Raw genomic sequence first — 23,838 nt, 5'->3', positions numbered from 1 at the left:
GGAGAATACAGTCTGAACACAATTACACAACAATACTTTGTCACATGAGGCCTCCTCTAATCATTTATAAAAGACAAGTGAGCCTTTTTAATATTTATCCATTCTTTTACAAAAACTATTCTGGCACCTGCTGATTAGCAATATCTGCAGGAACTACATAATTCATGATTTGATAAATATTTTACTTTTTTCTAATTATATTAACAATTTGTACACAATTTAAGTGAAGCTCTATAGTCTGATATGTATTTTGGCCCCATCATAACTTTAAAAAAGTCCTACTGGCAGGCTCTGTGGTCTTCAGGTCCTCCAAAGGCAGACCTATGATGAGCAGCAGCGACACAGGCTCGGACACAGCACCCTCGTGCTCACTGACAGCGACTGACTACATGGTTGATTTGGGAGGCTGGATGTGGTGGGAGATGATTTTAAATAATAAACTGACTTAGTTGTTTCATATATTGGAAGCTAAGTCCCTAACTGCTCCCAATGAGCTTATATTCTTCAGCCACAAGCTGTCTATTGATGCCAAAACCTCTTAAACTCCTCAGCATCACAGGTATCTAAAATATTTACTCTGACCATGGTCACAGGACACTGCACCAGCCAAGCTAACTCCTGCTTAAGCCATAAGTCCTCTTCTATGCAAGCAGCTACAAACATTCAGGGGAAATGGATACCCCACCTCGCTGCCAGCAAAGGACAACGCCACATCCCAAAGACAGGAAAGAGATAGAGAAAATCAAGCTTTTACAAGTTTTTTCCAGTTCTCATCAGATCTTACTCTCACTCACCAGACTCTACAGTTTTCCTAAATACGGGCTTCACTTCTAATTACTTGCAGAAGACAAGTTACACATATGTGTATATATAAAGTGTGTGTATGTATGCTATGTATATATGTAAAAAAGAAAGCATGGCACTATCTCAGCTCCTCAAATAATAAACCCCTTGTGCCTCCTCCCCCCAATATGCATAAATATTAATGGTCCAAAATCTGTAACACATACCAGTTTTTAGGTCACTGGACAACAGCCCACATAGAGCAGAAGGGATTCAAAATTAATAGCACTGCTGGAGAGAAAAAAATACTAATAGAGCCAAGAAATGATAATGCTATCAAAACATGTAATAGCCCATTAAAACAAAATTTCTTACAAGATTTTATTTATTTATTCACTCTGAACATCTCAATTTCCTTAAATAAACAATATACAAAAAGAAAATCAAAGTTTCTCATTTGAAGAAACCCTCTTTCTAGTAACTTTCTATTGTGTTTTTTTGAAGGTGGCAATCACTTACATGCCAAATGAAGCTAATGCTAGCTTATATAGAAATCATTATCATTTATTCCCTGTTGCAGAGGAGGGGCGTTTATATTAATTAAAAACAAGAACTACCAGCCTTAGCTAGTAGAACATAGATGTTGCATTCATTAGTTGTGATTTGTTGTTTTGGGGTTGGATTTTTTTCCTCTTCTCTCAAGCAGCTATTGAAAAATTATGCCTGGAAAACAACCAGCTCTTACTGGAATCAATGTTTGTTTTCATTCTGGGTTTTTTTGGGAGGTACTCATCATGCCTGTAATAACTTATAACCTACAGTTAAATACCTATCTCTCTGCTCGTGAGCTTCTAATTGGTTCTTTGAAAACAGAGGCACTAAATGATATGCCTTTTAAATGCTTAATTTGCAATTATCTACTGAAATGTTTTCCCCATGAAGGTGCGGGGTGTGTGTGTGAACACACAGCCCCATTTCGCCAGGAAGCTATTCTCACAACCACACTGTCCACTCTCCTGCTCTTTGCCTCTCATCTTTCCCCTCTTCTCGCAATATTGAGATTTTGAGAGATGCAAAATAACACAGTGGATGTTCTTTGTGCACTTTAGAAATGACATAGAGACTTCTCTGGGAAAGCCATTTGGCCTGACGCTGCCCCACAGGCTGGAGACTCATCCCGTCTGGAGGAGTTTGTTGTCAGGCAGGGAGGGAGGGAGCTTCCAAAGGTGGTCCCAGTTGCATGCACCTCTTGCTCCTGACCTTGGTCCCAATGGAAATGCCTGAAGGCAGGTAGGATCCGTCTCTCCCTCAGCTGCTTTCTTCAGCATATCTCTGCCTTTTCTATGCTGCAATGGCAGTATTCCTCCTCCTCCCTCCCTTGCAGAGGGTGGTCTGAACCCCATTGGAGGAGGGTCCTTCTTGCCCTCAGCCCCTTTTGGCCAGATGTGACACTCCTCTAACACCTGACCATCGGTCTGAGAGGAAGCTGTGACCAGAGAGAACCACAAAAGCCCCCAAGACAAGGTGTGAGCATGTGTCCTCCCTCGTAGGCACCAGCACAGCTCAGACATCGAAATACCAATCAGCTAAAAGGAGGTATTGCAGCCCCCTGCCCTCCCCTCAGCATCCAGCCACCGCAGTGGGTGCAGGAGCCAAACACTCCAAGTAAACATGGGGCTGCAGTGCTGCCACAGCCACCTGCATCCCCAGAGAGAGGAGATGGGGGAGGAAGGCAGAAATCAGGCAGTCGCTGCTTGCGGGCTTCATATTAAACTAAAAATCAACCTCTCATTGCTAGCACTTTTAAAGCAGCGTTCATGATCTCTGTAGGGTGCCATTTTCATCTCTTCTTTGATGTAAGAAGGGTGGAAGTGATGGTGCATTAGAAACAGGAATGAAAGGGGCAGGTTGGGAATCGTTAAGTAAGCTCCCTGTCTCTTAAAAAGGAAATGTTCTTGAATTTATTCAGCTGCTCATCTCATCTAGACATATTAAAGAAAAGTATCTAGGAAGAGAAAGAATCCTTGTGTGCTTCAGTGACGCTTCACTTTCAGATATACACCTAGTATTTCTGTAGCCTTCAGGTTTGACCGACTGAAGTAAGAGCTATAGTTTAATTAACCATTACAGCTTTTATAGGCTGTAATTGGCCTCACATCTAGTTCATTAAAGCCACAGTAGAATCATCCTGACAGTCCAGCCACGAGACAAGTTCACACAGAGCATTAGCAGTTCAGCTCCCCACACATTAAGTCGGCGAATGTTTTTTGAAAAGAAGAAATGAAATCGTGCCAGCCCTCTACTCCCTGTCAAGTGTGTACCCAGAAAAAATTTTTAAAGAGAGATGACCAGGAGCAAATAGACAGCCTCCAACCTCATTACTCCCTATTCAGCTCAACATATGTCAAGTGTTTGCACTAGGCAAACTGACATTTTAGCTTACCGTTGGTCTACCCTGGAAACCTGATATTTATAATGTAATCATTCTATATCTGGCCCCTTGAGCAGCTGCAGTTAAAGGCAGATGAGTTATTAAAGAGAAAGTCTCCATTTGGTGGCTATTTTGTAGGTGGAAGTCTCTTGAGACGCTCTTATTACCTGAAATACAGAATAGTTTTACTCTGCTGGGACTTTGGGGTAATCTGAAATAAGATACTTGTCCCTCTGCCTTACAAGTGCTTGAAATTCACAGACTTTACCAACGTGTATGCTTTTGTATGGCTTGTGACATTCCCAGATGCAAACTTCCGAGAAGAATTTTCTGCCTGTGGCTGGCAAAGTAACCTGTGGCTGAGGCCACCTCTCCACCACTCTCACCACCTTCCTCTTCTTCCCCTTCATCATATTTTTAGGTTTTCTTCACCCACCCTCACCTCTTCCTCTCTTCTGTCTTCTTTGGGCCATTTCCTCCTTTTACCTCACTCGTCATTAGGAGAAATTCCCAGTTCTCCTCTCCAACTTTCCAACTCATCTCCAAAGCAAGAACCAACTTTCAGGAATGAACCCCACTGGCCTTTGCAGTCAGTGGACCTGTCTTTGAGTTAATCCACTTTTTCCTTAGCGCTGACAGGCAGAGCTCAAGGAAACTCATCCTCTTGAGGTGTATACTGGCACGGTCTTTCCGAGGCAAATACAAACCCCTTCTGCCTGCTCTCCAGGCACATAAAAACTTGCTCTGCCAATGCCCTGAGCCAAATGCAACTTGTATGGCCCTGGTGAGCAGCTGAGCTATTAAACTACAAAGCCCGTTAAAAACAACAAAAAAAATCTGTTAAAGCCAAGCTACTAAGCCTAGTAAGATCTATTAGTTTATCACAGTGTTAGCGTGCCCAGTTTTTAGTACATCTGGAGCATGGTCAGAGTAAACAAATCTGCACTCAGAGCACTGACTGAGGGAAGCTAGGATCTGCCTGCAAACGACAGTATAGGAAGATGCTGATGTGACTGGTAACAACCATGCTGAAACTCAGCTCCATGGGGAGCTGAGAGGCTTGCTGGCATATTAACAGATCTTTTTCTAGTTCCCCCCCATAATAATATGTCTTCAGCAGCATCTTCAGCAGTAGAAGCTTATGTCCAAAGAAATCTCTGACCTTTAATGAAGGCTGCTGCATAACAATGTTCCTATCCTTTCTCCCCCCCAAATAAATAATAAAAAATCCAAAAAGACCCCTTGATTAGTCTTGTCCAAAGTGAAGAACCTGTCAGCTTCAATATCGCACAACACCTGCACTAATAAGATTTAAATAATTTCTAGGAACTTGATGAGCTGCTTCTCTGTTAATGGGGCCCAATTCTGCGCTGAGTTTTACAGCTGAAACCTTACTGAGGTGACACCCTTATTACCAAGAACATAATTTGGGTAAGTATTTTTAATACTTAAAAAATTAAGAGAGAGAGCCCCAGTTCTCTCAGCCTTTCTTCATAAGAGAGATGCTCCAATCCTTGAATCATCCTCGTTGCCCTTTGCTGGACTCTTTCCAGTAGTTCCCTATCCCTCTTGAATTGGGGAGCCCAGAACTGGATGCAGTATTCCAGTTGTGGCCTCACCAGTGCAGAGTAGAGGGGGAGAATGACTTCCCTCGACCTACTAGCCACATTCTTCCCTATGCAGCCCAGGATTCCATTGGCTTTCCTGGCCACAAGAGCACACTGCTTGCTCATTTTGCTCATTTTGCTCAAAATGAGCAAAAAACAATTGTCATTTTGCTGTCTACTAGGACCCCCAGATCTTTCTCTTCAGAACTTGACTCCAGCAGGTCCACACCTAACCTGTATTGGTGCCTAACATTCTTCTTCCCCAGGTGCAGGACCCTACACTTTTCCCTGTTGAACATGATGAGGTTCTTCCTTGCCCAGCTCTCCAGCCTGTCTCAATTTGGACAATTGAGAGCATGAATAAAAAAATGATTGCTGAATTGAATGCTGTACAGCTTATAGCTTCTGAGAAGAAAGTCTCTGTCTTGTAGGGTTTATAAACTCCACAAACCTAACTGCCTCAGCACAAAAAATTCTGTCTAAAAAAAAAGTATACACTCAAGTCAAAGCTCAGGAGATACATGGAGTTTTCAAATACTCAGTTTTGCTGAATCAAGATTCAACATGAACTCTGAGCAGCAGCAAGTAAACTTTGGTCTCAAAAATCTGTTCAGGGCAGTAACCGGCGTCAAAACAAATTCTAGGAGAAGGAAAGCAAACAATAGTGCTGTTAACTCTATTAGTCCTTAAGCTCTCAGAAATCAGTGAAATAATTTGCAGATCTTTTTCTTAAATTAAGTGTCCATTAGCAGAAGTACTAGTCAAAAAGCTGTATAGTATAGTAACAGTAATATGAGTTTTTAATTATTAATAAAATATTTTTAATTATTAATAAAACTATAACCATTAATGTATTTACCTAGTTAAAACATGTATGCTAGGATAGCAAAATAAACTGTAAGACTCATGAATCAAGCCTATGTCTAAAACAGACCATCCATTTTTCACTTTCCGTTCGGATGTGGGAAAAACAATGAACTGAAACAAGGACTCAGAGAGAGCAGTGGCCACCAGCAGAGAGCAAATACACACAGTTCTTCAAAAGGGATTATCTTCTGAAGTTCAAGGAAACTATTTCAAAAAAGCCATTCTTCTACAATGAGTCGCAGCAGTAAGAAATTTTTAAAAAATCAATGTGTAAAATACAGAATGAAGGGAAAATACTAGTATAAGGGGCTTGCCAAATTTGTCTGTATGTGTGTGAATGAAGTTCAAAAACATAACGACCTGGTTATACCTCAAAAGGTGGAGGGAGCCTTAGGTTGAGGTGCAGACAGACACTGGAAGAGGCCAGGAAGACAATAGGGCTGTTAATCCAAGACCAGTAACTCAAGCATAACTTTCTGAACAATAACATTCGTTTGTCTTTTTAGGAATTGTAACCTTCCTTAAGAAACAATACAATTCAAATTTCCTGACATCATAAACCCTTCCATTCCCTTCTTTCCTCAAAAGAAAATACAGCCATCAAAAGGAGTTGTTTCTAATCACTTCAATCAGTAACAGGTCACAGTTTCTTGATGAAAAATTATTTTCAAGTACCAGTTACAAAAGCATGTCTCAAATACTAGGTCTGAAATTTTATTGTAATTAGAAGTGTTGGTGTGCCACCACAGGACCAAGATCAAGAGTGGCAGAGTAGTGTATTTATGCACTGTTGAAGAGGAGGTGTCAGGCGCTACTTACTGTGTAGCTGACACACAATGAATGCAAGGGGAGGAGAAGGGGATGGAAACCAGGGAAATACTCATTTGTAAAGGGAAGACAAACACTTGGGAAATGTACTTATGAAGAGATAACAGAAAAATGTTGGCTGGGGATATGGAGAAATCACAGTCCTCAATCAACACATCAATTGGCAAAGTCAATGAATGGATAAAGTCAAGAATTGAGAATAGAAACTTCTGTAGTGACCGGTAGCATAGTGGGCCTGCTGACTGGGCTGAAAGGCTGAGGCAAGGTCTCAGCTACAAGTGGCATATCTGTTTAGAAAGGGTGATTAACCAGTACAACCACACTGCCAAGAGTAGTAACACTTAATTCATTTGTTGTTGTCTTCCTGGGTGTCCTTCTGAGAGCTACGCTTTAGCCAAACGGAAGTTATTGGGATCAACAAAGGAGTACCTATGTGAAACGCAAAGGTCTGTCATTTACAGGAGGTCAGGCTGAACAATCTAATGGTCCTCCCTGGTCTTAAACTCTGACTCACACAGACAGAGGCTGACAGAGCTTAGGAAAAGAACACAGTGCTGCTGTGAGGGCCCCCTCTTGCACTTATACCGCAGACCTGTGTGCCTCAACTCAGAAGGAAAAAGAGTGCACTACACATCACAAATTCAGCACCAGAGACTCTGCAAGTGTTGATGAGTGGATGCTGAAGACTTGAAGCAAAGATTCCATGACTTCCTGACGTTACTGAAGACTTCCCTCAAAGAGGAACGCATTGAAGCATTTTTATTTAGTTAGGAAAATGAATCAACATTGTTGTGAAATTTCTCTCCATCTATAGAGGACATCTCTAGAAACTAACGGGGGCAGATATTTGTCTACAGTACTTCAAGTGACACAGAGAACCAGACCAGCAAATATTTAGTAACTGTTCTGACTTCTCCCCCATCATATCTCTTTCTTACCTCCACAATTTAGGGAAAAGATAACAGTATTTTTCTTCACAAATTATACACGTTTAGCTTGGTTTTTTCACAGTCAATCACAGCTCAGACAAACCTGATCTTATCCCCTAGAAGAATTTTACTTACTTTTTACTAAGACAGAGTATGCTATACAATACCAATGAAACTCAATTATACAGACAGACCGACCTGGAACACATGGCCTTTGAGAAAGATGTAATTCACAATTAAGGCAAAATTCATGTTCTACAGCTCAAGCTGGTCTCCTATTTTCAGCATCTTTCAAAGACTGTTACCTCTCTTCATCATTAAAGCTACAGACTTTTCCCATAAAATATTATAAAAGAATAGCTACCCATGCTACAAAGACAACATGAGGTTCTTGGGACATTTAGATCCAAAAAATATTACAGTGGCCTGTTCTGAGCTATATATAGCTAGAAAAATCAGATTTCATCTGCCACTCTGTCAGGCTGCATTCCAAAGTCAGTTTATCACTGCAGCGAATACCAAGATATTTATCTTCTCTGGCTAGGTTAATCTTGTGTTCCATAATTATCATGACTGCCATAAACACATTCAGTTCTGTTCCTGCATTTGTTAATGTTGCCAATTTAGGGAGAAACTGAGCTTAAAGGGAGTCACTTTTGTTTGGTTTCAACTTAAAGGCAACAGCAGAAATTAAGAAGCATATTGAATTGGAGATTGTATTTATTACTAGATATGTGATGATAGCTTTCCAATTAATTTTTTAGCCTCAAACTAAATTAAAATCTGTACAAGGTCACCACATTTTAAGTACTGCAGGCAGGAAAGGAATAGAGAGTACTATAAATATAGTTGGTTAGCAAAATCTGTCTATTTGTGAATGTGTGTATGTATGTATGTATATGTATAAGCACGTATGTACACACACGCATTTTGATGACTTTTCCACAGCACTTTCTTGGGATTTATTTTCCCCCTCTTATTTCCTTTGATCATCTGACAAATCCTTAGGATGCAGCACATTTCAGGAGTCTGTGGGCCTGGAAACTTCACCATTCCCCTGTGCAACATAGCTAAACAGCTTTCAGTTCCAGATTTGGCTCTTTTGGAGCTGGCATGGCTCTCTTCACTGCGCACTGTAGTTGTGCCCTAAAGCAGTTGAAAACATAGTGAGCCAGGGATCTTTCCTGGTAGATTCACCACCGTTTCTACTGCAGATTATTAGCACCATTCCTACTAACATCTGCTCTCCTGCTGCTTTGAGTAGAAGACAAATAGCACCTTTGTCCCTGCTTTCAATGACAACATCCATGTGAAATCCCAGGCTTAGAAACATGTGAACCAGGAATCCCTTTCTTAGGATACCAAAAAAATCTCAGCCTTTTCCTTCCTGAATTCCTCTGAAATTAATGGACGGGTCAACTGAAGAGAGAGAGAAAACAGGAGATGACGACGAGTATTGCCAGGGGACACTGCAGTCTTCTGTGTACTTGTCAAAGGCTGATCAAGATTAAAACTTTGAATTTCTCCTTGTTAAAAGGCAGAGTATGTGTGGAGCTCTAATAAAAGACTTAAATGAAAGTTTTTGTTTAGGAGGTTAAGTTAGTTCACCCTTTCGTTCAGATGATGCAAAAGTTGGAGCAAAAGCCAGACTCAAAAAACCCTAGGTTTTGATTGTCTTTAGCTTGCAGGAACATGGTATTTCCCACTCCATCACTTGGAAGAATGACAGTGAAGAACACAGGCTTTGCCTAAACTTACAAAATACGAGCTATGTTTTATGTTAATGAAATCCAAGCACAGGCAGAAGCTGAACAATTTAACTAAGGCTTTAGCTAGTTTGTATTCAGAGGGTCAGCAAAGGAGTATGAAGTAGGCACAAGAAGTAGCAGAGTTTCCAAGTCTTACTCCTTTCCCTCTTTAGCACAATATTCTAGAAGAAAACAAGAAGATATAAGATCAGGCAGAAATTCTCTTCCTCTGAGACAGATTTCTTCTACGACTGCTGGAAAAGTGCATCACTGGAAAAGCAAAATGGGCTTAAAGAACATCTCAGGTGGAGTGGATAAAGTCACCTTTGGCTTCTGCTGCAGAGGTGGCAATATGCCAAAGTGAAGCACAAACCCAGAGCCACAAGCTTCATTAGCATAAGTAACAGCAGATTAAGCTGAGAAAATATGCCACAATGACCCACAGGTTCCCCAGCTGTACTAAAAATATCTACACAGAAGCAGACAAATTATCCTCCAAAAGTGGGGAAAAAAGATCAAAGCCTTAGGGAAACTAAATCCAAAGAAGCCTTCTTTCTCTTTTTTTTTAAAAAAAACAACAACAAAAACAAACAAAAAAAACCAAAAACGTTTATTGTTAACTTAAAAATACATAATAAAACAACTACCTGTGTGATAAGCTGTTTGCAAGCTCAAAATACAGCTACATGTTACTGAAGGACCAAATAATATGTTAAGGTAGAGCTGTCTTTGCTGGAGAGGGTCCTCCTGCAGGGGTAATTCCAGCCAGGATGTCAACAAACGTGGTAAGGGATGATGATGATGAGGAGGTGATGATTCAGGATGTAACAGAAAAGACACAAATCTTAAATAAGTCTAAGGGCTAAGTCATGACTCATTTTCTACAATTATATTAGTAACAGAGTGGGTAGGCTGTAAAGCCTGGTCAATGCCACATTAACAGCAAATGCTGCCACACCTACTGAGTATGGCTGGGCGGCAATCGAGACCTTCTGTGTGAGTGCACTTCACGTCCACTGGTTATTTTCCAGTTTAAGCATATCTGACAGAAGAGTCAATGTGATACACACAGTTCAAAGAGGCAGCAACATACCTGTCCTGTTTGTTTGTTTTGCATGGCTTGAATCTAATCTTGCACAACTTCAGGCAGAATGACGGTGGCATGCAAAACAGGTTGATGCGATGCATGAAATATGTATGTCACTTTAGCTTTTATCTGAGAGCTTCAACAGCCAAACACTTTCTTTTACATCTCTGGAGAATGATATGCGTTAAATTTAACAAAAAGTACTAACTACTGGCACCTTCTATCTTGAATATTACCTACAAGCATCATAAGAGACAGCCCAGAAAGCAAATTAAAAAGGAGTCAAAGTGCAAGGAAGATGTAGTAAATATAAAAAAGTAAAATAAGATGTGAAAAAAATATAATATGAAAGACAAGAAGAAATATATTTTCACTTTAAAAATGTTGAGCATTAATTAATAAAATGAAATCACAAAATAATTATACCAAAAAAAATAATACTGATTTCGTTTAGACATTTTATAAAGACCATAGAACCCTTAAACAACTATGTTAGGCAAGCCCTAAAAAAGAAAGTGTTCCAGTTTGTTGGCTGATTTTAAACACATTAGCTGTTGTAACACTGATCACAGAGGATAGAGTCAACTATTCGGATGATTGCAAAAGGATGAAAAATAGTCAAATAAACAGTGAACATGCTGATTTTATCAGTTAAACATCAAACTGGAACCTAAACACACTTTCTGAAACTTTGCAATTGTGACTCCTTTTTTACCTTGCATCTAATGGCAACAAGCTTCAAAGATGAAACATGCAGTATAAGAACGGTTTTGCTTTCTCAAGGAAGTGCTTTTCAATTTCCCTGGATATATTCTTGTTCTTGTGTTTTAGGAGAACTGATAAAGGACAGAAACATACTTGCCCCATCATACTTACTATAACAGTTCACAGGGAACAAGTCTAGGTATTCCACCACTAATTTCTATACATCTTTTGCGACAGAAGATGTAGAAAGTGAACTTACTGCTTCTACTATTTGAGAGGTTACAGTTTGGGATGAAATTTGGGATGGGCTCAGGGGCTCTTCATCTGTAAATCTCAATCCCTTACATGCTCCCAAACAGACCGGAACAAAGAGCACCAGTACCAAATGATGCATCTTGCGATGTTCAGACACTAAGCACGAGATGCAAGGCTGCTTCATATAGTTACCTGTAACGTTTTCAGCAGTCCTACTCACGCATTTCACTGTGGCACAGTGTCTCCCTGTTTGCGAACAGTTTCCTGTCAATACTCTTTCTCAGTTCACCTCCCCACATTTACAAATGCAGTGTTTCGCTGCAGTATAAAATCTGAATTCTGAGAACTGTTCTGATGGAGGACATGCAATGCTCAGTGTTCAGAAACACTGAATAAAATACTTGAGTAGGTAAAAAGGAAACAATTAATTTTCTTAATTATTTTATTCGAGGTTTTTCTCTCTCCCACTATCCACTCTCCTGAGGGGGAAAAAGCTCAATCACTCTTATGCTGTTTGCTTTCCAGGGTTAACAACATTTACTTTAATATTAAACTTCAGATTTGATCTTAAATGGCTGTAAACAGGATTACAAGGGAGCAAATCTTTGAGGGTTTGAATCTTCATTTTTTTTTGCTCTGAGCTGAACACAGGCACCATGAGAGCACCATGCTGAGAATCACTTGAAATGCACAGAGACAGCCCTTTTCTAAATAAACACAAAAATGGATCCCTTTGATGTGTTCTTTAGACCCCGGTAACTTTTCCACATGTAACTTTTCTCTCCCTCTGTACTCTTAAGGGACACAATGTTCTTCAAGCAGGGATTACAAAAAAAATTTAAACTGTTTAATTTTAGGTGTGTCTTACCCCACCTTTACTTCTCCTGCCAGGAAAAGAAAACTCTCATTGCTTCAAACCTGTTCTGGCTTAATTAAGTAGGTACTTAAACCCCTACTCTATTCTTGAAATAGTAGTAGTACTAATATTAATAAAGTGTTCGATACTGCAACCTGGTAGGCAATACCAATACAATATACAAAAAAAACCTGAATGAACAAGCCAAAATTTAGGAAACTACACTAACAAAAGAATGTGATTATAATGAAATTAATCCTGCTTCATATATAGATGAGCTTTCCCTTACTGAATTTTCAGGTTCCATAATAACTCACTGCATATTTCTTATGTTGTTCTTGAGCAACAGAGCTCATTACTTACCTAGAAGGAATTGGACTATTCCAGTCCAGTCTACTTGCAAGCATAATCAGCAAGACAAATGACTTACAGGTGTTAAGCATCATGCCAGAGTGTATAAAGAAACATCACAGATCTTATCTAAAAATGCATCTGCAGTGAAGATTAACATTTTATTCCAGTAATGGGGTGGGGTAATTTAATTTCTTTGGTTACAAGGAGAGAAAGTACTGCCAGGCTTCCATAAATACTCTTTGACTGGACTCCAGAAGTAACAGATGAAGACATGAACCCGATCCTTTCTAACCAGTTCACTGCCTCCTACCCAACTCCATTTCACTGAAGGTAGGACACATATCCAAGAAAAGCCAGATTTCTATGAGTGTCTCCACTGAACACTGACATCCACCTTGATGTCTAACCCTCTTCTCTAACTTACACATAAAGACAACAGAAATAACATCTTCCTCACAAATCTGAGAAGAAGCAGGCCAAAACCACTACTGGTCTGCTGTACAATCCAAAGACCAACAAATAAATAAAAATAAATAACACAACCTGTCTTGCCTCTGATAAAGAAATTGTCCCTTTACATTTTCAAAGCCTTACAACCCCAACGATTAACACAAGGCTTTCCCATTTTTCAGTGAAATCTTGGAGAGGAACTCCAGCCATTTTCCAAGCAGAAAGGAGCCTGGTGTTGTCAGACTGTCAATGTCTGAAGCTCAGAGAGCCGACAGCAGGAAACAAAGATTTTTAATTCCAAGTCACAGGGTTGAACTCAGTAATGAATAAGATAAAATGGTCCCAAGGTAACGCTCCCTGCACATAATATCTTCTGACCTTTTACTTATCTCCCGAAATAAATCTTTTTAAAAAGTTTAAACAAGTTTGTCTTGAGATATCATTCACACAAGGCTCCAGCTAGGTGCTCCAAAGTGGCTCCTGAACATAGCGAACCTCTGAACACTCCTCATCCCACCCCCATTCACTCTTCATGCTTACAACCTTCCTTTTAGAGAACAACTGTATTGTTTCAAACTTGGATCATGTTAGCCATGCTGAAAAAGGAGCACAGCCTCCAGAAAACAGCTGTTATGGTAGACAGCTTTCAACACCCTGCAAATGACAGTTTGCTCTTCCCCCATCTGCTAGCAGCCCAGTAAGACGTTTCTTAAAACCTTCTCAGCCTGGACACAATATATTTTCTCTTCACTGATTATCTCAGAATGATGAAACAATCCAAATGTTGTAATAGCCTTTTTTTTTCTTTTTAATTATTTTTTCAAACTTCACTAGAAACAACAGGTAACATCTGTACAACCAGGGTGTTGAGAAATGCCACAAACACCTATTTGAGTAGTGCTTTTTTTCAGGTCATATATTATGAGTACAGCCAATGAAAAATTCTTATACATGTAATCTATCTCTGGTACACAAAAATATTAGCAAAGCCAATGCACTCGATGTTGTCCAAATATAATTCCTCATGCTCCTGATCTTAGTTCAGGTGCACACAGTCTACAGTGGCTTTAAACTATTAATAACGCTCTTTTCCTGATGTATTTTCATATTTCTTTTTAGGGTAAGTTCAGGATCAGTGACTCTGGAGTGACTTGCTGTGTCAAACTCTGAGAGGTTTCATTTTACAACCTTTCTTTTTTTAACAAGTATCAGCTGTGGTCCACACCCATCCATTCTAATATCAGTTATCCCTAAAAATTACTAACCTTGAGTCATTACCTCCTGACAGTTTGGAAAGCTCACTTGGAATAGTCCTGTACAACCTCACCGTGGTGGGTTGACCTACACTCACCCAGCCTCTCTCTCACTCCACCTCCGCAACAGGATAGGGGAGAAAAATGCAATGAAAAAGCTCTTGGGTTGACATAAAGACAGAGAGATCACTTAACCATTACTGTTGAGAGATCACTTAACCATTACTGTTATGGGCAAAACAGGCTCAACATGGGAAAAATTAATTTATTTTTTTGCCAATTAAAGTAGATGTGCATGATGAGAAACAAAGACAAAAATATTGAAAAAACACCTGCTCCCCATGCCCCGTTTTTTCCCCTGGCTCCACTCCACTCCTCCACTTCCAAGTCCTTCCCCATCAGCCCCACCCTGAGGGTCGCAAGGGGATGGGGAATGGGGGCTGTCATATCAGTCCGTACCAGCTCCTCCCTGCAGTTCCTTCCTCACCACTTTTCCCCTGCTTCAGCATGGGTCCTCCCAGGGGCTGCAGTCTTTAGGGAAGTATCTGCCTGTGTAGGCACTTCATGGCCTGCACCTTCCTTTAGGGCACATCCACATGCTCCAGCATGGAGTCCTCCATGGTCTGCAATATGGTATCTGCTCCACCATGGTCATCTCCAGCAGCTGCAGAGGAATCTCTCTGAATGACCTTGAGCATCTCCTCCCCTCCTTCTTCTCTGACCTTGATCTTCCCCCTGCTGCTTTATACTTTTTTCCCCTCAATCAATGCTTTTCCCCTTCTTAAATGGGCTTTCCCTGAGGCGCCACAATCTTGGCTGAGGGGCTCAGCTGTGCCCTGCAGCAGGCCCATTGGAGCCGTCTGGAACTGGCTGTGTCCATTGGAACCATCCCCTTTTCTCGTGGAGGGCAACCATACAGCCCCTTCCTCCCAGCCTTGCCACCTACACTCACTGCAGTCACTTAGGAAACAGGCATCAGCACCCCTAAAACTCTCTCTCTGTGGTTCTTGCTCTGCCTCTCCTGGGGAGTGCTGACATGGGCAAGGCTAGTGCTTGCCAGTCCCACACTTACACTGGCGGTACAAGAAATTGCTTTTCCAGTCTTATCAATGCAGATCAGTCCAGCCGTTCTAGTATTAGTTTTTTTTTTTCCTTTAAACTCACTTGAGACAGCTGGGACCAAATAAAATCCCAGAGAAAAAAAAACAAATAAAATCCCAGAGAAAAAATAAGACTGACAATTTCAGCACTGATTCACCTCTCCTCAATAGTTTTATTGTGCTTCCAGTATTTCTACAAATCCTGGGGCAAGGTGTTAAACCAGAAAACTATGCTGCAAAACAACCCAAATACCTGGGTTTGTCTCCTGAATTATAATAATGCATACAACTGTTCCAAGGTGGTTGTTCTCTCAGGAAGAAAGTTAAGTCCTGACCCAGCAGATGCCAAAACATTACATGAAGCAACAGCAGAGTAAGTTGGTCCTCTAAATTGAAGCCTCTGGCTTTCCTACATCTAATGGACTAGTTCGTATTTTCTTTCATATGTTTTTTCTCCCTCTCTTTCATTTTCATTGTTTCTGTTGAAGTACAGGCTGTTAAGGATTCCCAATGACATACCTATCCCTGGCTCTCACAGAAACTACAACTACTGTGTGTTCCTCTGTGTTTCCATGGCACTTCAGAATCATCAGTGGGTGGTGGGTCTCTGTGGGATACAATTATCATCCAGTGTAAAATCCTCAAGTTGTGTGTTAGTAACAAGAAGGCCACAAAACGCAATCCCATTTATGTTTAGGGTATGTTCCAGCCTCACAGCTGGCCAGGGTTTACAGCCATCATTCTGTGTCTGGTTTTCAGGATACAAAGCAGACCCATCATATTAATTATATATCATTCTCTAGAGGAAAGAAGTCACTTTGTGCTTTGTCAAGTGCCACATACATTGTTGTCACACAATAAATAATAAAATATTCACAGTAAATAATAATAATAATAAATTAATAAGTGTTCTGCTCCCTAGGGTTAGGCAGATTTAAGAAATTGTGATACACATAGTCCGATAGGGCTGCTTGGGCTACAGGTCCGCCAGGTCACACAGAATCACAGTGATACTAAATAATACTAAATAATACTTTCACTAAGGACTCCTGCAAAATTGATTTGCTTGTTGCCAGAGGAATAATCCTAATTGATACTCTTCAGCAGCATAATGTTTCCCTATGGTTATGGGACCTTTATTATCTGCACTAACACTTTGGTTAATGATGATGATTAAAAGTCACAATTAGGCCCATATAGTTAACAAACAGTGCCTCTAAGAAAAGTGTGGAATTAGGTATTGTGACAGACAATGAGGTATTACCACTTAAAGCATTTTTTAGTCGCTAAAAGAACTTTATAGAAATTAAAGTGTAGCTTCTCTGAAGGAAGCAAACCATATCTGACCTTTCACATTCTGAGTACAGATGATGGCACCAGTTTTCGTTTGCATACAATGCCAAGGTATATCAAACATTTTGAATTTCTGATTCCTAGTTACGTCCTTAAATTAGTAGCCTGAGATCCTCCTCATAACCTTAACTCTCTTAGGATTTGTTTGATCTTGATTCAGGTTGTATCATAACTGATCACTTACCTAATCCTCATTATTTCTTAAGTTTTAAAAAACAACAGAATCTGGGAATGAATATAATTAGTTAGTGGGATTTACCAACATCTGTGACATGCTTTTTGTTCTTGGCTTCTCAAGAAATACCTGAAAAGACACATGCATACAAAGATGTAATGACTGGTCAACTGGACTGGCAATTCATTTCACTGTTTTTGAAATGTTTTGCTAAGTACCAAATTCATTCATAAGATAAAAATCCCTTGTGCTTTTCAGTACTCTAAAACAAGGCTGCTAAGATATGAGAAGTCAGTAATTTTATTATTAGTCTTAGTGTCACCATTAAAATTCTTAATAACCTGAACTTTAATCTTAATTCACTGAATATTTCAATGGCACCGAAACTATTTCACCAAAGCATCCATCCTAAAACATTCCATCCATTATGGCTCAGAAAAATATAGATATAACATTTGCCACACACATGCAGTTATTTAATACCTTTACTTTTCTGCCTGGCTAGCAAATGTGATTCAGTCACAATTCAGGGCCTGGAATCATTACTGAAGACAACAGGTTGCATTTTTTGGTGTTTGCAGTCCTTATCTCATATGGGACCAAAAGTTAATGAAAAGCAGCCTGGGACTGCAAAGTGAATAGTTTGGTCTTTGACAAAACCCTTCATTTAAATAGTTGAATATTCCAGCTTTCTCTTAAGAGTGATGTTTGTACCTAGAGAATACTTATTAAATACCATTTGGGCTCATTAGTATCAAATCACAGAGGAGTTCCCATTATAAATGGTATTTTGTAATAAAAGGAAATAAAGATGTGTTGAATATAAGCATACTGTGGGAATAAATAAAATGGCTTTCCTAAATAAAAAAAAAGACAAAAAGATTAACCTTTTCCCAACATCTTTGCTTGATTTTTTGCAAAAACATGTGACCCGCATAATGGCTATATAAAAATAGCAGGCTGCTCATAAAAAGAAACTCTAGAGAAAACAGCATGTGGTGGTTTTATTTAGTGTGGCTTGTAAGTTTCAGAGAAACAGATCAATATAAGTGATCAGGAGTGAATGTTAAAAGAAGTTGACCCCATGAAAGAAATTCAGCATGCTCTTTATTCCTAAGCATCAGAAGGACACAGAAAGAGGAGAAGGTAAAACTAGAAATTGATTAAGAAAACATAACTTTCTAGTAGCTTACTTTTTGTTCAAATTTTGCTTTAACTTTTTCTGATCTACCTTTGTTCGCCAGTTGTGACAAGTCATGGGCAGGATGGAGGGAGGGAAGAAGGGAAGAAAGAGTGTGGAGGGAAAAAAAAAAGAAAGAAAAAAGAAGAGTCTTTGTCAGCATTGCTCAGAAACAAAAGTCTCTCTTTGACCATTTCACAATCTTGAGTTTCTGCAACATCAAGCAAGTCAGAGTACTGGTTGTGCTATGTGCATCATTAGGGATATGTAAATGAAAGAAACACCTTGTAAAGAACAGATGTAAAACACTAAGCTAGGTAACTCAAGGATACTAATGAAAAACACTATGTGCCTAATCTTGATTTACTCTTCTGATATTCCTTTTTTAAGACTGAGATCTATTCTAGAGATAACAAAAACTGAAGAAACTGGAGCGTGGATGGAGGTTCCTGATTTTTGTAAAGAGGTGCACCTTGCATCCTTATTCTAATGCTCAGATCATAAATGAAAAGTTTTTTTTTTTAAAAAAAATATTCAAGCAAAACTGTAACAACTTGATGTTTCTCCCATTTCTGGTAGAGCCCTGATCTCCCTCCTTTCAGGTCTCCATTTCAGCTCTCCCTCTTTCATGACTGCATCACAGGGTCCGCCACCTCCAGGGTATTTCTGCAAGGACTCCACAACAACTGTGTTACAACCCCAGCTCTGCAGCATATTATGTGGACATTTTGGAGCTAGTGGCACAGAATAGAGAAGACGCAAGACTGCTTGTACCTTGTAGTTTAAGAAGGAGACGGGCTGTATCCACCCTCTGTGACATGCAGCACAGCAGCAAGCTGAAGGCTTTCTTGTTATTTCCAGTTGGAATGCAGTAATCTTCAGTCTGATTTCACCAGAATGAGAAGAGGGAACAAGCCTTCAGAAAATCTTCACACTTTTTTCTGGATGTCTTTACTGACCAAAGTCCAGAAACTGTTAAGATAGATGGGTCTTTCCTCTGCCCTTCACTCCTTTCAGCATCATGCAGAAAGTTAACATGGAGCTTAGCAACAACCAGCAGCTTCTGGAAATCTCAGCATTTCCTATGGAGATTACAACTGTATGATTTCAGGGATGGGTGGTTTAATCCTCTGTGAACAAAATAACCCTATTCTGGGATGGGGAGAAAGGATATCCTTTATTATGAAATACAATCCTCCCAAATTTTTACCAATTTTAATTCTGTTACACAGTAAAAATAAATAAATAAAATACCCACAGAGTTTAAGCTCTGGCTCTCGAAGGACAAAAATGTTTCCTTCTTTGCAAATAGACTTAATTTATTAATACATTTTGATTAGATGTAATATTTCTTTGTAGAAAGGCATTTGGCAGTTTATAACCAGATGCTCAGTAATATCCCTTGGACAAGCTTGACTCCAACATGTGCCTTTCCTCATGTGCTTTTTGCAAGGTGATTACCATCCATTCATCAAATGACTGTCTCATGGACCACCTGAGGCTCCCCCATTCCCCACCTTACATGCCATTTTTCCTCTTCCTGCCATCTTCCACATGCCAGTGGATTTTAGTGATGGAGAGGAGTACATCTCCTTTCTCTTCTGGCTCAACTTTTCATCACCCTTGCCTGAGATGGTCAGACACTTCCCCACACCTTGGTTATTTCTAAACCAGAATTTCCACCTTGTTCAGCAGAAACCACAAGCTGAGTGAAGCAGCACCTGACCAGCATCAGAAAGCCAAGAGCCGCTGCACTACACACATCTTCCTGCTGTCAGAAGGAACATTCAGGACATGTCAGGATGAGCTCATTCAAAGCAAGAGCTCCTAGGGTGCCAGTGGACAAAACTGTACAGGAAGCAGATGTGGAAGTAATAACACCCTAGCACATTTCAAAGGCCTTGTTTCTGGTTAAAACTACCCATTTTAAAAAAATATGTAAATTAATCATGGCTTATCCTCAATAAAATACTGAATGATTTTGTAAAGCTAATAAATTTCGTCTCCACCATAGTTGATCTCTTCACATGCTTGTACTCTTGAACAACAACTGTGCAGCTGGTAATCAGAAAGGTCTTTTCAGGTAGACAACGCAGCACTGCTTTCTTGCAAGACTACTCCAACAAGCAATAGGTCCAAGCACAACTTGGTTTTGTCTACCACCTTTTCAGGATCATTCTAACTTACAAGTCCAGCTCACTACTAGAATTTTGAGTTTCTACAGACAATGTTCAAAAAGGCTTATCTCCAGCCCTCTAAACTTCGTTACTCCTGAAGTGTCCGGCAGCTGTCATTTCCCTCCCGGGTAAGTTCTCCCCACTGACTTGAGCATCTCCCTACCCCAATTCCCTTTTACTGCAGTAACAACAAGATAATGACTGAATTTGCAAGTACTGCACTCAACATATTTACGGGTATTATCGTTGCTCTGCCAGACTGGTCTACAGCTCATATTTTTAATCTCTATTTTTACCTGTCTGTTTCTCTGTACTCATCTCACACTTCTTATTTATTTCCTGGCTTTTCCTCTTCAGTTCATGTACTTAAGTATCAGCATATAACCTGATTTCTCTTACTTCTTCGCTGAATGAATATATATACTATATCTTTGGTACATATCTGTAAATCTGTCTAGAAGTGTATTTTTCATCTGTTGTCACACTGTCTAACACTACAGAATTCTTACCTGTGACTGGGATTAATAACCAGAATCAGGTGAAGGAGCACATACAACCAGCTTCCACCTCATCCAATAAATAACCCTGATATTTTTATTAATTATGTCTGGCCAACATGTGAGAGACAACTTCCTGTGCCCTTACACACCTTTCAGATCACCCTTCCAAGCACAGATCTGAAAACATCGGTCCCATATGTAAATATAAAGTGAGAGATGTCAGCTCTATAAATTAATTCAGGAAGACAGAATGGAAAGAGTATTTATATGTAAGGATGAGAGAAAATCTATGTGCATCAGGAGGCTAAAGTAAGACATACACAATTGGATATCTGCATGTATCTACAGTGGAAACATCTGCTGGCTCTTATTGTTGCTTCTCTCCTCTTTTCTTCTACTTCCGTTCTTTTGCTTCCAGCCTTCTTTGTTGAATGTAGTTGCTTTTTTCCTATTATTATTTTTCATCTTTGATTACTAGCTTGTAAAATAATAAAAGGAAAGGAAAATGGAAAAATTGCTTCCTTTAACCCCACCAGATCTAGAATTTCATGGCTAAGGTCCAAATCAATGCTTAACATTTTAAATTGTTATTTTTAATAACATTCATTATATACAGGGGCTTGTTCATTAGACAGGCCTGTATTACTGTAGCTCTATTTATAACCAACAGCTAGCTCCACCTAGTGTCATTTTAATTCATCAACGAAACAGAAAGCTAAAGCCAAATACTATAGATAAAACAGAAGAGACTATAAAATCACTTGACAGCTGGATGATGCCCACAGACAGCACGCAGTTATGATTACCAGCATCACAAGAAGACCATTTTAAGTAACTACTGCATGACGATAGCCAGCCTGCACTCTTGAGACAAGCAGCGACTAGCAGCTTCAGGAGTATAAATATAATACATGCAATATAAAAGAGTTTTATTGCTACCCTGAAAAGTTAAATGGCACTTAAGCTGTTTATATAGGTTATTCTCTCTGTGGTATCATCATCATCAACAAGGACAAATTATCTTTAAGTTTAATAGAACTTCTCTGAAATAGAATAACAATAATGTTTTGTTTATTGTCATCAAAACTACAGAACTATTTTTGGTTATACAAACCCCATAGCAATCCTGTCCATTAATAAGTACATCTCCCCTCCCAGCAGTTACAGAATAATTTAAAATACCTCTCAGAGGTGATCAAAGCAGGGAAATGCCCAAACTAGCTAACAGTATATCAGTTTTACTGATCTTTACCTTCAAACTTTCTAAAGGCCGGCTCACTGCTGTGTATCTAGAAACATCTATCTTTCTAAAACTGCTACAGCTTTAGTCAGCAACATTTAGTGTTTAATAGTCTGATCCTCTTTTGTCAAGACTACACAGAGTACAGCCAGCAAAGTCATTTAAAATAAAGTCAGAAAAGTGAATAGTATGTCTCCAGTATGACAAGAGATTTCTTAATCATCACCTTGGAAAAAATGATAGACCTGATGAATAAGGGAGTTTACATTGAAAGAAAGCATTTTTTAAGGCAAAATAATCGAAATAATTTAACACAATCATATCCTGTGAGCTATCAAGCAGTGTTTGAATGTTTGTTGGACCTCTGAAGAGGAAAGAAAGAGAGGTCCTACCTTACATTTAGAAAACACCACTTTTACTTCTTAGACCCAGACCCACTCCGATAGAGCTGACATCTGTTTTAAACCTGTTCAAATCACCTGTTCAGAGCTGCTTAGCGGTTTCACCCTAGTGGTGATAAAATATATTTCAATATGTACAGTATACACTTAATGAGTGCTCACCGTGACAGAGAGGAAGTATATAGGTTGCGGGGTGGGGGGTGGAAGCAGACAGGAGGAAGGAACATACATTAAGATGACACGTACAGCAAAGCATGCACCTTTAAATTTTTCTCAAACTTTCTCAAAATAGTCAGTTGAAAGTTATGCTTGTGACTCATCTACTTTAAAGCAGTCACAGCTAAATTAAATGATTATATGAAAACCTCACTGCAACACAGAATATGAATTTAATAAAATGCACACAAAAATACTCTGTTTCAAAAATAAGAGAATACTCCAGTTCTCAATAATTTAGCAGTTACTGTCATTTCTCATTAACAGCTTTCAAAATCCTATCTGAAACAAGCTGATACAGAGAAATTAAGAGCAGTAATCAAGCGAGAAATGATAGACCAGCTGGGTAGGCATCAAGTTGGCAAAACGTGAATACAGTTCAATAGCTGAAACAGATGCTGGAGTTGTTGAGAAACCCTGCAGGAGATATTGATGTATTTTCTTTATATAATACCGAACAACGGAATAAATGTCAAGAGCTAAAAACTGATGGGGAATAAAACCTGTCGGAAAAACTAACTGTAAAGCAGAGACTGCAATAATGTCTTTTCATTATACCAAAAACATTCAGTACATGCATCTTCATCTCCTCGGGATTCCTGAATATGCCAATACATCAGTCAGAGCTTGCTAGTGAATCGGAGGGAACCTTTCCCAGTCTTGTTTCACATTTGTTTGTTTCTATCTACCTGAGGCTCCACAGACTTAGAAAATACTTTATTCTTCAGCCTCATCCTAACACAACACTCTCTTTCAAGCAAGCGATTCCCCGAGCTTGGAGGCGAGCAGGAAAGAAAGGGTAACACAAGCACAAATGAAACTGCAAAATCCATTTTGCACAAGGAATGTTGTTTTCAGAGTTTCAAGACCTCAGCAACAAATCCTCTGCCATCAGCGGCAGCTCGTTCTAGCATATGCTTTGTCATGGTCAGTTTCTAATTACATTCATAATGATGCAATAGCTTTGATAATCCTACCTTCCATGCCAGCTGCTTTTCTTGTCACTCCATCATGCCAATAAGTTGGCTGCCGTAACAAATCAAGATAGTGCAAAACAGCATCTTTCCCCTGCATCTGTCATCTTCCTGAAAGCATTCTATTACTGCCGACTGCTGGGAACCAGAAAGTCTATTTGAATTCCAGCAGCTCCCCTTTCGCATGATTCAAGTTAGGTTAGGTGGGCATGCCTAACATGATTCTCTCCATCATTTATTATGCAGCTGCTACACCGTCGGTGTGGTAACCACTCTGACTTTATCTGATACGTCAGTCTTGCAAACCTCTACCTCCGTGCAAACACACGAGCCACAGAAGCATCTTGCATTTAATGAGCATTCTCCCTG

At 39.6% G+C, this 23,838-nt stretch overlaps 1 protein-coding gene across 2 annotated transcripts in view; it reads right to left on the bottom strand.

Annotated features, from left to right (window-relative positions):
- DMD (dystrophin) overlaps positions 1–23,569 on the bottom strand; it is a 1,192,402-nt gene extending 1,168,833 nt beyond the window's left edge. For both annotated transcript variants that reach the window (XM_074159135.1, XM_074159144.1), the window contains exon 1: positions 23,473–23,569. In XM_074159135.1, the coding sequence (XP_074015236.1) occupies positions 23,473–23,569 (97 nt within the window). The remainder of the gene's footprint in view (positions 1–23,472) is intronic.
- Positions 23,570–23,838: the final 269 nt, after the last annotated feature.

Source organism: Numenius arquata, chromosome 1 (assembly GCF_964106895.1).
Source record: "Numenius arquata chromosome 1, bNumArq3.hap1.1, whole genome shotgun sequence".
Taxonomy (NCBI): Eukaryota; Metazoa; Chordata; class Aves; order Charadriiformes; family Scolopacidae; genus Numenius; species Numenius arquata.
The sequence above is the reverse complement of the archived record's forward strand: the minus strand, read 5'-3'. Positions and strand labels throughout refer to the sequence as shown.